Source organism: Trichosurus vulpecula, chromosome 2 (genome assembly GCF_011100635.1).
Source record: "Trichosurus vulpecula isolate mTriVul1 chromosome 2, mTriVul1.pri, whole genome shotgun sequence".
NCBI classification, from domain to species: domain Eukaryota; kingdom Metazoa; phylum Chordata; class Mammalia; order Diprotodontia; family Phalangeridae; genus Trichosurus; species Trichosurus vulpecula.
In genome coordinates this window covers 48,439,579-48,457,264 of record NC_050574.1, presented here as the reverse complement: position 1 = coordinate 48,457,264, position 17,686 = coordinate 48,439,579, and the positions used below count along the sequence as shown (strand labels likewise).

The 17,686-nt window shown below is 43.6% G+C and overlaps 1 protein-coding gene across 3 annotated transcripts in view; it reads right to left on the bottom strand.

Moving 5' to 3' along the window:
- Nucleotides 1-17,054, bottom strand: part of SPEN (spen family transcriptional repressor) — a 77,858-nt gene extending 60,804 nt beyond the window's left edge. For all 3 annotated transcript variants that reach the window (XM_036744313.1, XM_036744314.1, XM_036744315.1), the window contains exon 1: nt 16,958-17,054. In XM_036744313.1, the coding sequence (XP_036600208.1) occupies nt 16,958-17,040 (83 nt within the window). In that variant the 5' untranslated portion in view covers nt 17,041-17,054. The remainder of the gene's footprint in view (nt 1-16,957) is intronic.
- Nucleotides 17,055-17,686: the final 632 nt, after the last annotated feature.

Sequence of the window (17,686 nt, the reverse complement as noted above, 5' to 3'; positions counted from 1 at the left end):
TAGACCATATGAGGATAATTTTCAGAGCCTCTCAGGCCAATAACCATCATAACTAATCACAATTACCCGAATTCTCTGACGTGGCCTAAATTTATTAAATATATACATTCTGACACACTAAACACTACAGCAAATGCTACCTTCTAACAGTCAGGTCCAAAAAGAATCAGTTGTTCTAAGTGCCTAAGTGTCCTTGAAGGGCCAGAGAATGATAACTTCTTTATACATGGTGAAGATCTAAGAAAGAAAGGCAGGGAGCAAATGACAATCAAAAGGAACTACATGAAAGAAAAGATGACAAACACTAAGAGCTACAAGACACGGGGACAGTTTAAATTCCTGAGCAATTAAAAAAAGCAACATGTGATAAAGGAAGAAGTTTAAAAAAGAGAAAAGAAAATCTGCTAACGCATAGCTTATGGGAAGACACGATAAATGAATGGTAACTTTTGATGATCCTGTCCACAAACTACCCACCCCAGAAAGCTGAAAACAGATAAGACACATGGTATGGTATTACCAAAAGTGAATTCCACAGACACTTAATTTTAAAGTAATGATGCTGGTTTTTTCCCTTTGATTTCCTTCATTCCACAACCCACATCCTCCTTGGAGGCTCGGCCCTGGAGTAGAAATGATGCTCAGCTCTCCTCAGATACACCAGAAGAACAAGAATTGTCGTTCAGTGGTTCTTCAGGTGTGTCCAACTCTTTATTACCCCATTTGGGGTTTTCTTGGCAAAGATACTGCAGTGTTGGCCATTTCCTTCTCCAGCTCATTTTAAAGAGGACACTGAGGCAAACAGGGTTAAGTGACTTGCTGGGGGTCACACAGCTAAATAAGTGTCTAAGGCTGGACTTAAGATGAGTCTTCCTGACTCCAGGCTCATCACTCTATCCACTGCACCACCTGGCCCCTTGGGGAACAAGAATGTGAAAGGCAAAACATGACTCTGAAGGCACTGTCCCTTGAGTCAGGCTTTGGGAAAAGGCTCATCACCAGCCTGAAAAGAGCACCCATTCTTTTGGACATGGCAACTCACTCCAACCATCTACTAAATCAGAGGCTTTGCTGTCTAAGTCAATGGTCAGTGTACTTCCACCACTGAAACCCAAGATACTTGAAGGAGAACAGAATCTTTTTTCCTGACCTTTGTCATAGACCCCTCTAGTAGTCTGACGAAGCCTAATTATTACTGTAGTTTGTTGCCTACATTCATAATTGAAGCAACACCAAGTTTCAGTTACTGCTTGGTGAAAATAAAGATGTAATTTTTTTCCCATCCAAGTTCACAGACATCCCCACCTACACACACACACACACACACACACACACACACACACACACACACACACAACTCTTAAAGTAAATAAACACTGGGAACAAGGATCACGCAAGTACTATGGATATTTCCCCTGCTCTTGGAGTGGAGTCAGGAAGACCCAAGTTCCAGCCTCAGACACTCATTAGCTGTGTGACCCTGTACGAATCACTTAACCTCCCTCGACCTCGGCTTCCTCAACTGTAAAATGGGGATAATACCAGCACTCCCTCCCAGGGATGTTCTGAGGGTAAAATGAGAGAGTATTTGTAAAGTGCTTTGCAAACCTCAAAGTGCCACAGAAGTGCCACTTCTTCATTATCCTATTAATTTGATAACACAGAGCACCAAATGATGGCAAGGTTACAACCTTGGCTATGTTCTATGGCCAGACTGTAGGAAACCCAATATTAGCCAAGCACCTTCAAGTAAGCTGGCCATGGGAGGGAAAAGTTCTGTGTTCATACCATTGCAACCACCTCAGTGCTTACTCCAGTTGATCAAGAAGACCAGGCCTGTACAATCTGTGGCCACCTGAGGCACTCGCCAAAGGAAAACATCCTTTGTATGGAAAGAAAATCCTTTGGCCAGTCACAGGGGGCCCTCAGGCAGAGTTGGTACTCTGGAGGTTCACTCCCCTAACCAGGTCAGGCCTGCAGAGCTGACAAGTAGCCAGTCAGCCTCCGAGTCAAGACCTTTAACGTCCTCAGAGAACACACCATGCCCCATCTCACTTTGGGGAGCATTTTCCTATCTAAATCCACCTACTTCTTCCCAACTTTCTCTGTTTCATTCTCAGTTCTACCTTCTGAGGCCAAATAGAACAAGCCTAGTCATTCTTTGCTGTGCCAGCTTTTCAGATCTTGGATGGTCACCGAATCATGTGCAACTTGAGGTTTCATCTCAAGTCCTTCTCCTGATCGTTATATGCCCTGATGTTTAACTGAAGCCCTATGAGGTGGAGCACAAACCCTACCAAGAGTCTGTCATGGTACCCTTTCTAAATAGAAAACAACACAGCCACCTGCAATTTTGGCCTAGAGTACCTCCAATAGGTTGTAAATGACTAATTTAGCATATAAAATCACTACAAAACTCCCAGAAGAAAAATTATGGTTTAACCTTCATATTACCAAAGACTCCACTAATAATTAACATTTCAGTTTATATCTGCACAAAATGCTCTTCTTTTGTACTGCTGAAAGAATACACATTTCAAACACCTACCATGATCTCGTAAGTAGAAAAATTAGCCAGAAAAAAAATTTAGACTAAATGCTTGATTTACAGATTTCAAAAAAATCATTCACTAGAAATTAATTTTTAAAGTTTCTTTTTAAAGGAAATTATGTTTTATTGCAGATTGCCCCCAAAGAAACAGCCTCAGTTGGTCATCCATTACCTCGAAGAGCACATTTCAAAATATAGAAACACAGGTGAGTTTTATTTTGATGGAACCGTTTTTAAACCACATCATCAAAACCATGGTCCTACATTCTGGTTTCCTGAGGACACAGAAACTATTTGAGACAATCTTTTAAATTTCCAAAATGTTTAGTTTACTACGATAAGTTTTCATTCTCCTTAACAAGTTTCAAGGAAATAAGATTTCAGTGTCTTTGCTCATACCTTAATATTGTGTTTGAGAGCAGTCAAACAGATAGACAGACAGGAGACAAAGTCAAAAAACTCAGGCTAAAACTAACTAGCAATATGACCTTGGGGAAGTCACAACTTTGAAGGCCTCACCTAGGCTGCTCATCTGAATGAAAGGTACTCAATTTTTCTGCCCGTCTAGTTTGAATAGCCATTTTTTATTAAGAACCAGAAGGAACTGACTTTATGACTTCCAATGGAACATCAATTATACAAAACTAAGGAACTGGGTCATCAGTTTGCTAGAGTAAATAAAATTAATCATTTCTCAACTATTTCCCAAAAGGACCAGCTGTTGGTCTTTGCTAGGTGGATTAGCAGTACAAATACAATGATTAACTTCAGTAAAGGCTTTTGCAACTGACCCCAAGCCAGAGCAAAGAATTACCACATACTTCTTTTCCCCACAACTCCTCCTAGCAATGAACAATCCCCTTCCTGAGTCATACTATTAAAGAGGTCTTCACAGCTACACCCCAGAGGAAAATGGAATTTTCACAATGTTCCCCTTAGCTCAAAACTTTAAGTGACAACTCTATAAGCTGCATACGGCCTGCATACACACGTACATCTTTCCTGGAGTCCAACTTTCCAACTGTCTTGGTCCACAAGAGCTCTACAGGGTGAGATGGTACCTGACTTAGGTAGCTCTGGCAGACTTACTATCTTGCCACCATCTGTTGTTGAGGGGAAACCTTCCAATTCATCCAGTCCGACTCTCAATTCGATAAATAAATGCTTTCAAAGGAGATAATACTTGTAATACTTAGCAAGGTGCCCAGTCCATAGTAGGCTTGCCCCTCTTTACAACCTACCTAATAAAGGGTCGTCCAGTCAACTTCTGCTTCAATACTTCCCAGCGATGAGGAACTCCCTATTCAGAGCTTTACGTCCGTGTGAGGTAACACCTCCAGTGCAACCAGAAACCAACCAAACCCCAACCTAGCACTTTTTGGGTAACGATCTGGTAGAGATCAAACTAATAATAATAATGGCTTTGTATAATTCCCCCACCCTCCTAATAGGTCAAAGCTTGACCTTTTAAAAAAGCAAATGCTAAATCTGTATGTGAATATTGTGTGTAGGATAGAAAGCCAACATAAAAAAGACATAGGGAGCAATACAACATAAGCCTGGTTGGGCTATTAGTATAGAAGGGCCAATTAATTTTTTCCACATAACAAAAAGAAGATTCCTTTGGGGCCCAGACAGTGAGTTCACAAATTCCAATTCATTATGACTGTCTGAGCCACATTCTCTTGTTCCACTCACTTGAAAATACAAGGCATTATTTGTCACATAATCAAAAATTCTTTATGAGAGACATTACTAATTGACGGTATAGATAAAGACTGGATCTCTTATTTCATTGATAAGAACTTCCAAGAGTAGAAACTCCCTCTATTAATGCTGATCTGTACATTCTCTGTAATTTAATAGTCAGTGCAAAGTTGTGTAGGGTATTGAGAAATCAAGTGACTTACCAGGCCCACAACCAGTATGTGTCAAAGGTACAATGTGAACCCAGATCTTGATTCTGAGGCCAAATCTCCATCTTATACTACATATGCAATCCATTCCTTCTTCCTGTATGTAGACTGGTTTCCATTCAGTTTCAGGAATGAGTATTTTCTAATATCAATTTAGGTTTCCAATTTTGGTAACCCTGAAGTTCTGTAGAGAGTTTAAATGTGTATAATCAATTAAATCAGAGCTGCCTAAAATGGTCATTTTACCATAGCTTCAGGACAAAAACTGCTATCTTTAATTAAAAAAAAATCAGGAATGCCAGAGATTCCCCTCATTTGCTAATATTTCTTTCATATTATATAAAAAAGTATGGCATCATAAAGTGTTTTAAAATGTTTGAAATGACCTGAGCATAAAGAACAGAATTAAACAAAATAATTCTAATTTAAGGAATCCTCAGACACTTGGATTTAACTCAATCTAATTCTATCATCAACTAAGTAAAATATAAGCTACAGGAAGAAAGTGCTAGCTAAAACTAAGTAAAACTTTGCAATGCCAAGCAAAATTGTACAAATCCTAAGATTATTTAATAACAATAATAGTATAGGCACAAATAATTAGCATAGGCATAGTGGAGGGAAAATTCCAAAAGGAATAAATCACAAATCTTTTTTAAGTGTTGAAGGATAATTAAGAAGTAACCATAGAATTTGGTAAACTAACCTACTGGAGAAGAAGGGAAATAATACTGATAGATAAGGCAATTCAGGTAGACACTGTCATGATGTAGTAGGGATTCTTGTTCCGGGGACACCTAACAATACCACAATTACAGAACGAATATGCTAATGATTCTGAGTTAGAGCTAATTAAGAACTCAAGTAACGGGTCAGGGTGGACTATAAGTTTTTAGAAAGAAAAAAATGACAAATCCAATAATAAAAGTCTTAAGAGAAGGCCAGAAACTCTTATAATTAACTTCTAGCAGAAAAGGTAACATGTTTTCAAGTGGGATCTCATCCTTTGAAAGGAAGGTTCCAAAACCATAGCTACAAGATTCTAACTGTGCCAGTCCTTGGAGCTGATTCAATATTGAAACGTCTTGAGTTGGTTGGTCAGCTCCCATCCTACTGTTACTTTGTAGTGAGGGTTAACTGTTCTAACGAGAATTTACAAATATATGATTCTAGGCTCTGGGCAGAGCCAAAAGTACATTTGAGCATACACCTAGACCTGCCTGAGCTTTCTCTTCAATACAGCCAACACCTGCCATGTTTCTGAGGTTGCGGGGCTGTCTGAGATATGCCACACTGTACGATGCATTCTATTGGGGTAGTAGAGCATGCCCAAATATAACCACAGATTTTCTAAAAATTTCATCCTTTAAATGAACAGAAAGTCTTACTATAAATAGCACAAGAGTCAGAATTATTCTCCAAAGTCCATTATAAGAAAGCTAAATAATAACACTACTAAGTGACAGAGGCAAACTCCCCCTCCCAACAACAAGGACTGGCTATCACAAAGAGGCACGGGAGGCCCTCAGGAGGGGATGATGTAGACTCCTTTAACAGATCTGCAAGAAAAAGCTCAAGGACCACCTGCCCAGATGCCGGGGATGGGATCCTTGTTCAGCTTTAGGCTGGACAAGACAAATGGCCTCTTGAGGCCACCATGGTACAAAAAGATTTAAAATGTACTTTATATTCCATATTTAACTTGATCCTCTGAATAAGCCTTTAGGTTGGAGCCTACTAACCTCAGGTTACAGATAAAGACTGAAGCTCAAAAAGGTCAACTGACTTGCCCAAGATGTAATAATAAGCTAATAAGTGTCAGAGGTGAGATTCAAACCCAGGCCTCATCTGATGATGCACTTTCTACTGAAGCACACTAACCTCACTCACATGTTGATTCAAATCAGTAAATACCTGCTGCCACATGCAAAAAGCACTGTATCACACGCTAAATAATCACTTTTACCGAAATCAAATATTTGAAAATACTTTTAATTTACTAACCCTTTAGAGACACTCTAAAAAATTCTATCCCCAAAATAACTTTGGTTCTTCCACTTCATGAATTTTAAAAAATGCTTCATTATATCACTTAAATGCTTTAACTTTCTTTAAAAAGGGTTTTTCTGACAAATGTTTCTTTACAAAGCCAAATGGATGGCCTCTACTGAATGAGCTTTCACAAGGCAGATGATGTATCAAAAAAGTACTAGCCTCATTTAGACCTTTTGTTAAAATATTCTGAGCTGGGCCATATGACTGGGCAAGTCACCTGAACTCTCAGCCTCAGTCTCCTCATTTTTGAGATTCGTTGAGTTACAGAGCCCAAATGATATATTTTAAAAGTGTTTGGTAAAGTGGAAAACACCATACAAAGATAAGTGCGTACCCTTACCTCCATACACAACTATTCTGTTTAGAAACAATGGGGCATAGGTCTAATCATCATAATAACCGATTTACACAATGTAAAGTGTTTTACAAACAACAAAGCACAATCTTACTTGAGGCTTAAAAGGAGCCCAGAAGAGTAGGAAGAACATGGATTGGAGTGCGAGGACCTGGCATAAAATTCTAGGCCTGTTACTTACTACTTTGTGTGATTCTGGGTAAGTCGACTTCCCTCTGTGAGCCCTAGTTTTCTCATTGTAAAAAGAAAGCTTGAACAGGAATGATGATCTGTTGAGATATATTCCAGCTCTGGGGGATGCTGATACACACCCGCACCACCAACAATCACCCACAACCATGAAAGAAAAACATTTCAAAAGATTAGTCAATAAAAAGCAAATCACTTCAGCATGTCACCAACACTGTCCTGTAAACATGGCAATGAGAGGAGCTCTGCTCAAGTCCAGTTTACAAAGATGCTAAATAAAATCCAACCTTTGTCCAGTTCTCAGTAACCATTTACCACAATAGAACACAAAGCTCTTTCCAGTTCAAAGCATCAACAGGTTGCACAAGGTCTGGTTCCCATCCTCATGATCATGTGCTTCCCCCTAAGGGAACCTGAAACCTGGTGCATGGACATTCAAGCTGAACCTTCAAATCACTTTTCTGGTATCTACTATTTAATCCAATTCTCCATACCTCCTGATTTCAGTGTCACTCTCTCGCACATCAGTCTAACCGGCTGAGTCATTCTCCGTTAAGGCAAACAAACCACCACCCATTCTTGGCTTCAGGGCCCACAGGAAGGGAATATCACAGCAACTTCACCAGGTGAGAGCAAGCCACCTACCCTCAAAACCAAGAATCTACTTTAGACACTGATGCCACATTTTAGGTACAATCTTGCTCATTTTCATAAATGTTCTGGTTGTAACTACCAATCTTTGTTGAGAAGCCTTGAGGTCAGTTTTTTAGATGATGGTAACAGAAAAAACAGTCAATATGTGATTTTTTTTTGAAAAATGATTTACTGAACGTACTCAGAAATCTTTTAGAAAAAGGGTTCTAGTCATTTTGATAACTTTAATTCAACCAATCCAATTATGCCACTTAGTCCAACACATTCAAGGTGAGCTCATAAATGCCCACAAATGAAACACACATAGGTGTGGCTCTGAGGAAAAAAAACAAGCATTTTCTGATTTACTGCCAGAAATCTCTGGAATTGTTATGAAAAGTTACTTTGGGGACCATTTGACTGTCATTAGCTAGACTAAATGAAAAGCTCTTAATAAGATAAATTTAACTTTTACCAAGTGGATCAAGCCCAAAAAGGCCTATGAAGAGCTCTCAGTAAACAGTGTTTTCCAGTAAATCAAAAAGATGTTCAGAGATTTTTACAATAAAAACAAGATCCAAAAGTTAAAGGTGAACATATGGTTCTGACAAAAATTAAAAGAATCTTCTATTTTTATCTACCACAAAAGAAGAAAAAAAATAGAAATTCCTGCTGCGAGAATTAAACATAAATACAATAACAACTTGTACTTCCAGGGTGTGTAGGTAAAGCTAATAACTGCAAAGTCAATCTTTTGGGCCATTTACATTCTCAGAAGCCACAGGGTAGCATAGTGGAGAGAGCAGGAGGCCTGGAGTCAAGAAGCCCCAAGTTCCAATCCCTCCTCAGATATTTACTAGCTGTGACTTTGGGCAAATCACTTATCTTTGCCCTCCTTGGTTCCTCATCTGTTATACCTCCCCAATTGTTGTGAGGATTAAATATGTGTAAAGCTCTTAGTACAGTGCCTGCTAAGTAAGTAGGTGCTACATAAATGCTTATTCCCTTATTTCCTACTTCACCTCATGCCTTGTCAGCAATGCTTTTTTTCCTGGTTAAGGGGAAAAAAAAAATCTGTGAACACAAGTTCAATCAGTTACATTTGCACGATCTATTTTCTTAGCAGTGCACCCAGAACTACAATGGGATGATTTTGGACATCTCGAATGTGAGGATATCAGAAAGGATATGCAAGAAAAACCAGGGGATAGTCTGAGAAGGTCGTGGCCAATCAACACAGTCCCAGGATTTGGCCAATCCAGGCTCTGCCAGCTCTCTCCCAAAAGGGACCCAAAGTACTCTATACTGGGGCAAGCTTCCTTTTACAGCTGAGGTACAAGCTAAAGCAACCTTGGAAAGCCAAGTGCCATGGTAATAAGAGGGAAACTGAAGCCCAGAAACAGAGCAGTATCATAGATCACAGAGTTATACATGTGGAGCTAAAAGGAATATCAGAGGCCATGAAGTCCAGCCCCCTCTTTTTACAGATGAAGAAATTGAGGCCAAGAGGTTAAATGACTTGTCCAAAATCATACAGCTAATAAATGTCTATGGCAAGATCTGAACCCAAATGTTCCTGATGCCATGCCTAGTACTGTTATCGATTGTGTCGCTAGAGCCCAGGTCAGTTAACTCCTCGTTTAGTAGTCTTTTTCTCAAACCATAGTCTTTACCTTTGGAAGATCATAAAAAAACACATATACACAACTAATACCATTAGTCCTTAGCATGAACTATGAGATTATCATTCATTCTACATGCCCTTGCTTAATGGCAACACAACTGAGATTCTCAATCCAACCTTATTTCTCTTCATTTCTGATATAAACACACATCTATCTGACTGGGTGAAGGAAATGTCATGTTTCACAGAACTCAGTCACTCCTCTATCCTACTGCTGTTGTACTCATGGAGAAGAATATCATTCTAAAGACATCCATTTTAATTTGTACCTTATTAAAAATTTATCCCAACAGCAAACATTTACGTGAAATGAACACCATCCATGTCCATCCAGGACAAAGTGAGCATTCTAAGAAATGTTTCCCACCGTTTAACTTTAAAGCATCCCAATCACTCAGCATAGAAGCACTCCAATCTAATTCAGCATTTCAAGAAACCTTTTTAAAAGGCTCATTAGATCAAAAAGAACTACAATTCCAACATTACAAAATACTCAATGGCCTCAAAAATTATGTCTTTGCAATCATATCATGTGCGGTCCAAAAGTGTGAAGCTCCAATTCTCTTTTGGGTGTCTACCTTTCAGAAAAAGGGAAAGGAGGGAAGGAGGGTTTATTAAGTACCTACTACTAGGTTCAAAGTACTAAGATGTGTACAGTTATCTCATTTAATCCTCACAGACAGATAGGTGCTCTTATGATCCCCATCTTACAGTCAAGGAAAGTAAGGCAGAAAAAAATTAAGTGATTTGCTCAGGGTCACTTTTTAGCTAGTAAGTGTTTGAGGCAGGATTTGAACTCGGGTCTTCCTGGCTTTAGGCTCTATCCATTGTACCACTGCCACTGAGCAGCTTTGGGGGCCAACAATGGAACAACATGTCTGAAAGATTTAGAGAAAACCACTGTTAACATCAGGTGGAAAGGGGGGATTCATGTGGGAAAAATAGAGCTAAATACATGTCACTCTAACCTTTGCCTTAAAAATCATACATAAAGACAAATGTTATGAAGGGTATCACTATCTGCACTTGAGGACTCTCTGGGTTGAAGTTCTATGATTCACACAGTTTTTACCTACATAATAGAAGTAAATTCTAATTCGATATGAGTGTATTTTAGACTAATAGCATGCTGCAGAATAGTGGAAAGAATGCTGAGCTGAGTAGGAAGGCCAGGGTTCATCAAGTCCTGACACTGACCTTGGGCCACATCCCAGCCTCTGACCTGTCTGCCTGGCAATAATCATCCCTGCTTTCCTGACAACAGTGTGAGATAGGTAGCAATTTGTAAACGTGAATGTGTTACATTAACAGCCGCTACTGTAATTATCTGAAAGCAACAACCTCCAAAGCTAAACCAAGGAATACCGAGATTATCCACCCACAACCTTGGGGAAGAAGCATCAGGCATGATGAGAAATCCTGTTCTAGAGCAAACCGTAGAAAACCTGCAGAGACATAACAGATAGAACTCTGATCTAACCAATCAGTCCAAATGGCTGCCCTCTGAACTTGAGCTTCCTCATCTGGAGAATGGGGATATCTGCTCTGCCTACTTCCACATCTTGATGTATCTCCCAAGGAGAATCTAGGTAACAGTCCTTTCAAGCCAATGGCCAAAATGAGACCGCTTCAATCATAAGTATCACCTGGCTCTTCTCTGGATTTCACAGAATACTGTAAACCAGTAGCCAAAACTCCTAATTATTACATGCATACCTTGAGATTTTTTTCAGGTAGTCCAACCCTATCTATGCTAGTGATAAAATTAGTTGATCACGTAGCTGTTGGCAATCTCTTCTCAACCTTCGTAAAAATCAACTTTTATTCCTTAGATTTTAAATGAAAGGGATATATAATACATATATGTACTACTAAAAGCTTTAGAACAAATAGCACATATACTGCTTTCCAGTTTAAATAAAGGAAATCACATAAAAAGTGGGAGACCAAAGGGACAGAGGAGAGTGTTGAATTTGTAGTCAAAAAAGCCTTGGTTCAAAACCCAGTCCTGCCACATGCTACCTGTGAGCCTCTGAATAAGTCACTTAATATCTCTGGGCCTTAAGAGTCTGCCCATCTGTAAATCTCCAGGGCTGGAGAGCTGGTCTCTGAGGTTCCTAACAGCACTAGATCTATGGTCCCATGAAAATGATCACAGGATTTAAAGCTGGAAGAACCTTAGAGATAACCTAGAATTCATTCTCACCCACACTTTACAAATGAGGAAAACTAAGGTCTGAAGAAGAAACTGAAGCCTAAATGACTGGCCCAAAGTCAGTAGTAAACAACAGCTGAGATTCAAACCTAGAACTTGACTTCCAGTGTTCATCTTTTGTTAACATAGAAAAATCGGTAATATTAATGTTAATGCAGAAACGTAATATTAATATAGAAAAAAATCAGTCATCTCTAAACCTAGTAATTTACATTTTGTCTCCAATTAAACATGAGTTCCTCTAGGACAGGAACTGTTTATAACCCTCTTTTCATCCCCAGTGCTAAGCACAGTGCCTGGCACAAAGTAAATGTTTAATAAGCATTTCTGATTAATAAAAATATTGATTAAATATCAATATCATAGAACTATATTACACCAAAATAGTGCCTGGCATGATGAGAAAATTTCGGTTTCATTTGTCTACATTACCAAATGATGTACTTGAATACCTGAGCATGAAATGAAAAACATCAAAACACTTCAAGGATATTTCTCTTTGTTAAACATTCCACTCTTCAGCATGGTGCCTGATTCTTTATTGAAATACTTCACAAATAATCACTGGAAGCCCATTCATATACCATCTTCCTCAAAACATCCACATGACATGATATATCAATAGCACATCTAATTTATAGATGAAGAGTCATACTTAGTGGCAGATAATATGACTCCACCACGTCTCTCGGCTCAGCATAGTATCTGGACCAATGGAAGCATGCATTTAAGTCCAGTGTTCTTTCTACCACAACCATTTACTTCTCCAGCAAAAAGCCAAACAAGCAGGTCTGGGGTCTCAATGATTCAACAACACAGGCACTCTCCAAAACACTGTTCCTCAATTTGACCTTTCTAGAAATCTTCAATTGGACCAAAAGAATTCTGCCATTCCTAAGAATGTTATCATTATATAAACCTTAAACCTGCTGATCCAGATTCTATCATGCTTTTAAAAACAAAACACCTAAATCCAAAATTTGAGGAGTCTCTAAAAGCTAGACTATAAGACAGTCACATTCCTTAGACTGTCTTGGCAGATAGCGACATTACATTTTCAAACTGCTGGTCATAAGTAGGAAGGAAAAAAAATCAGTATATTGGATTCTTAAAAAAACTCATTTGTTCTGAGAACATCTCTCCCCTCCCCCAAGCCTATTTCCCACGCACTGAAAGCCAGCTAGCTATCATACAAAAATAACACGGTTTCTAATAACAATGATTAAACATTCCAATTGGTTTCTACCAGTATGTATTTTTATTCAAAATGTGATGAACTGAAAGACAACAAAAGCAGATTCTTGGATAATCAGAGGGAAAGAATCATGAAAAAAAAAGTATGGAAGGTTGGCACTTGTACTGGGGTAAATGTTGCTATATTTAGTCTCCTTCTTCAGGCTTCCTTGCATCTGTTTCAATGGTGCTGGATGATATTTATTTCGAACCATCCCAGACTGCAATCCTGGGTCTTCATTTTAATGAAGAACAGCACAAACATTTAAAGTATTTCTACAATGCAACATTAATAACTAAATACTGTTGTTCAATTCTTAAGCACTAGAGACCAAAAAGTGAAATAGAATAAGGCCTGTAGGAACATGTGCTCCATTTGCCTGCATCAATTTTCCTGAAAGACCAAAAATCAGTAGCAAGGTAGAAATTTCAAAATCTAATCTTTCAGTAATTTACATTTTCTTTTCGAAAAAGCACTACCCACATTACCACCACACTCTACTAATTTCTCCAAAAGGATAAACAGGTCCATAATATTAAAAACTCCCCTACAACTGCCTGAAATCTCTTCAAAATCAAACAAAACAGTATAAAGAATGAGGAACAGAAAGAGTCCACAGTATAAATTGGGATGGTGGGGCAGGAAGATGCCTTATACTCAAGTCAAACACTAGTCATTCTCCTTGGCGCTAAGCCCAATGTTTTCCTCCCAATTTGAGGGAAGCATCGTTCACAGAAAAAATACCAACACATCTTAAACAATAAGTGCTAATTAAAAAAAAAATGTATTCTTCTAGGCAGTTCTAGGACAAGCTCCATTTATGAAGAATAACCTCTTCCCCCCACCCAAAATTTTAAAATGTGGCAAGGTAAAATCAGTTTTCAGGTAGAGTGTTTCTGTATATTCGATTTCAGAAAAAGATTTTTTCAGTCATAAATTAAAAACACAAGTAGAAATTATTCGGATTACTACAAATAAAGAAGGGAAATAATTTTAATTGATATAAAGTATAGATAAGGAAGCTACTCTCTAATATCATGAGGGGAGGGGAGGGGGAGGGAAGGGGAAAAATCTTTAATAAACACAACTTTTAACCGACTCGACTGCTTTTTAATAGGGGGGGGGGGAGGAATCATTGTGACGTTTCAGAGTCCCAGCATTGCTTGGTATCATTTATTCTTTGGCTAGAGGTGTATCTTTAGAAAATCATTCCAGTTTGAGTAAGAGGAATTTAGTAATTCTGCTCGCTCAACCTCTTTGCATATTCTCTACGGTATCTTCAGACTGGGGGATGGGTGGGAACCTTATTTGATTTGCTACAGGAGATCAGGAAAATAGGAAAGCAATTTTAAGGTACGGAAGGCTCTTTAAAAAAAAAAAGAAAGAAAGAAAGCCTTTGTCACCGCATGAATTCGGGAAGCTGCTTTCCGTGTGTGCAGGGTCCTCCCCACCTTTCTGGTTCCTCCCACAGCCCCACGAGACTGCGAGGCAAGGGCGGTCTCCGGGGCCCCTTCCCCCACAAAGGAAGGGACGAGCTCTATTGTGCAAACACAGCACCTACCAGGAAGCCCGGGCCCACAGGAGCTCCCTCACACTCGTTCCCAATTTAATAAAGTCGGCGGACATTTACAGAGCCTGGGCTGCAAGGGCCATCGGACACTGCGGGCGGGCCACTGGATCCGACTGGACGCACTCGAGGCCGCAGGCTTCTCGCGGCTCGGGCCCCTTCCTAAGGGTTTTCGGTTCTGTCTTAAGGAGCTGCGAACAAATCCAGAACAAGGAAGCCTCGCCCCATCCGAACAGAAAGGCGTAAGGGAAAACAAAGGCAGCAGTCCCCGGCCCCGCGGCTCGGAGCTCGCCGCCACGCGTGGGTCCTCTTCGAGGACTGCCCACGAGCCCCTAGAGCGCGCCGCGGAAAGACAAAAATGCTTATTGACTTCCCTCACGTCGTCCCGCGTGTCTGGGCGGGGGGGGGGGGGGGGGGAGCAGAGGAGGGGGGTTCGGGGTCGGTCTGGCCCGGCCTTTCCCGGTGAGGCTGCAGTCGGGCGGGGGGAGGGGAGGGGAGGGCAGGCTACCCCGCTTCCCACCCCTCCCCCTCCTCCCCTCCCCCCCCGCGGCGCGGCGGCTCCGCCGTTTCCCACGTAAACTGGGGCCAGCCGCCATTTTAGAGCCATTCAGAGCCGACCGCTCCGGGCCGGTCCCTCCGCTCCGGCTCTCGGCCGCCAGGACCCACACGCCGGCCATGCCGAGGCGGCCGGGCACGTGCCGGCCACGGGCATTTCCCGGCCCCGGACGTCGGGGCGAGGACCACGAGGGGAGCCGGGCCGGGCCAACACCAACCCCAAGAGTCAAACTGGGGCCCAACTGTCGGGGCGAGGGCAGGACGGAGGCGCCCTCCTCAGCCCCCTGCCCGGGCCGGTCCCCCTCCCCGGCGGCGGCTGCGGCCCGCCCCCCCAGCAGTCAAGAGTAAGGTGAAAGTCACGAGGGGCCCCCGCCCCTCCCCCCGAGGTGGAGGTGCTCCTGGATGGTTCCCCCCCTTCACAAGCCCTTTTCACACGCGTGGGCGCGCCGGGGCGCGCTCCCGGGGGCAAGTTCGCCCAGCTCCGAGGCAGCAGCCAGCCAGTAGTAATCAATGAGCCTCCATTTACAAGACACAGCTCTGCCCCGGCCGCTTCCATTTCCTGATCCAAGCTGCTCATGTGCGAGCAGCCGACTCTATTTTTCCCATGGTGACTCACTAATAAGGACGCTCCACAATTTTCCTACACTCACTAAACCTAAACAGTGGCAGAAAGGATTAAGAGAGAACTAAACTCCAAGAGAGAGGGGAGGGGGGAGTGGATGGTCTTGGAAATCTGGACCAGCAAGATGACTTCCAGACAATATGAAAATATTCCGTACGTCGTTGCTGACTAAAATAGCTCGGCGATGCAAATCATGAATCTTACATTGGGCTCTCGATCGCCTATCAGTTACAGTACATGGCTCTCACAAAGAAAAGAGATGTTAAAATGCTACCCAACAAATTAAACAGGTATTAAAAGCAAACGTTGTACATTTAACTCTTCGGAACGCGGATTACATCTTCTCATCAGAGCCACGCACTTCTTTACCACTGAAGGTGCCTATGGTGACTGCAAACACCACGTTTTTAAGTACAGCTATGCAATCGACGATACCAGCACAGCCTGCAGTGTGAGAGATCCCAGAGCTTTCTCGTAGACTAACAGATCCTATTTGAGGCTGACTTCTTCGAAAACATTAAATGATACATTGCAACCATTTAGTTCCCACCAGTCTCCCTTATTCGAAACACTGGAGAAGGCAAAAAATAGGGAAAGCTCCAACTGTTATTTCCAGGCATCGAACTCCCCACGATAAAAATCCAGGTTTTCCATTTCCACTTAATATCTTCCATGTAAAAGGTTCCCAACTGTCTAGCAGCTTCTTCCATTATCAGATTACCAATTCCAAGATTTCTCTTTGCACACCCTACCAAAGTCCTCCTTTCTGTATTGTTTTCCTTTCGCACAAAAGCCCTTTTTGAAAGGAAAGATAATTTCCACCGAGTCCACGGGTCGAGCCTGGAGCAGGAGCGGCGGCGGCAGCAAGAGTTGCTATGCGACTCCAGAGTTTCCCATCCTGGTGTCCATGAGGCTTGTTGGGGGTAGGGGGTGGGGAGAGAGGGGGTGGAAGGAGGAGCAGTTCCCATCCCCGAGGGGATGGGCAGCCCCTGATTAGGTAAGCTCTGTTGGTCCGAGAGGCAAGGCTTTCCTTCCCCGGGCCAGCAGGTGAGTTCCCGGGGCTGCCGGGCCAGGCTCCCCGTTCTTCCCTCACCCAAGAGGCCCGGCCCGGTGGGGCTGCAGATCCTGGGGGTCAGGTCGGGGCCGGCACCGGACCAGCATGGGGGGGTGGGGGAGAGGCCGCCGGCAGCAACGGGCTCGGCGAGCCTCCCGCTCTGGGAACCCGGGGTCGGGGCGCCGTCCGCCCGCTCGGCTCCCCGGGCCGGGCCGGGCTGGGCCCCGGCCGGCGCCGGCTCCGAGTTTGGGGAGGCCCCGAGCGGGCGGGCCCGGCGCAGGACGGGCGGGCGGGCTGGCTGGCTCGCTCGCTCGCTCACTCACTCACCGTTTGAAATGCTCGATGATCTTCTCCTCCCGCACGTTCTCCGGTAAGTTGCCCACCCAGAGGTGCCTGGTTTCCCGGACCATGCTGGGCAGCGGCCCGGGGGCGGCTCCGGCGGCGGCGGCTCCTCCGCCTCCCCCTCCTCCGCCACCTCCTCCTCCTCCTCCGCCGCCTCCTCCTCCTCCTCCTCCGCCTCCTCCTCGTCCTGCCCCCCCGGCTCCGTGCGGGACCCTCAGCCCCGGGAGGCGGGAGCGGGAGCCGGAGCGGGAGCCGGAGCCGGAGCGGGAGCTGCGGCGGCGGCGGCAGCTGCGGCGTCGGCGGCGTCGGCTGCGGCGTCGGCAGCGGCGGCGGCGGCGGCGGCGGCGGCTCCTCCGGCTCCCCCCCGTGCAGACACCATTCCTCTCCCCCAGGTTCTGACTCTCCGGACTCCCCGCTCCGCTCTGGCTCCTCCACACACTCGCACCCGACCCTCGCGCTGCGGCGGCGCATGCGCACTGGCGGCTTCGGGGGGCGGGAGGGAGGGCAGGGGAGGGGGAGGGGGAAAGGGAGGGGGAGGGGGAGCGGGAGGAGGGGCGAAGCCACACGCCGACGGCGTCGACGGCGGAGCTCGCCGCCTGCTTGAGTCCGGCGCTTCCCCACCGGCGCACGCGCGCGCCAGCCCGCCTGCCCGCTCTTCTGCTCTGTGCTGCGGGTGCGCGCCCAGTGAAGCCTCTGCTCCGCTTGCCCTCTCAG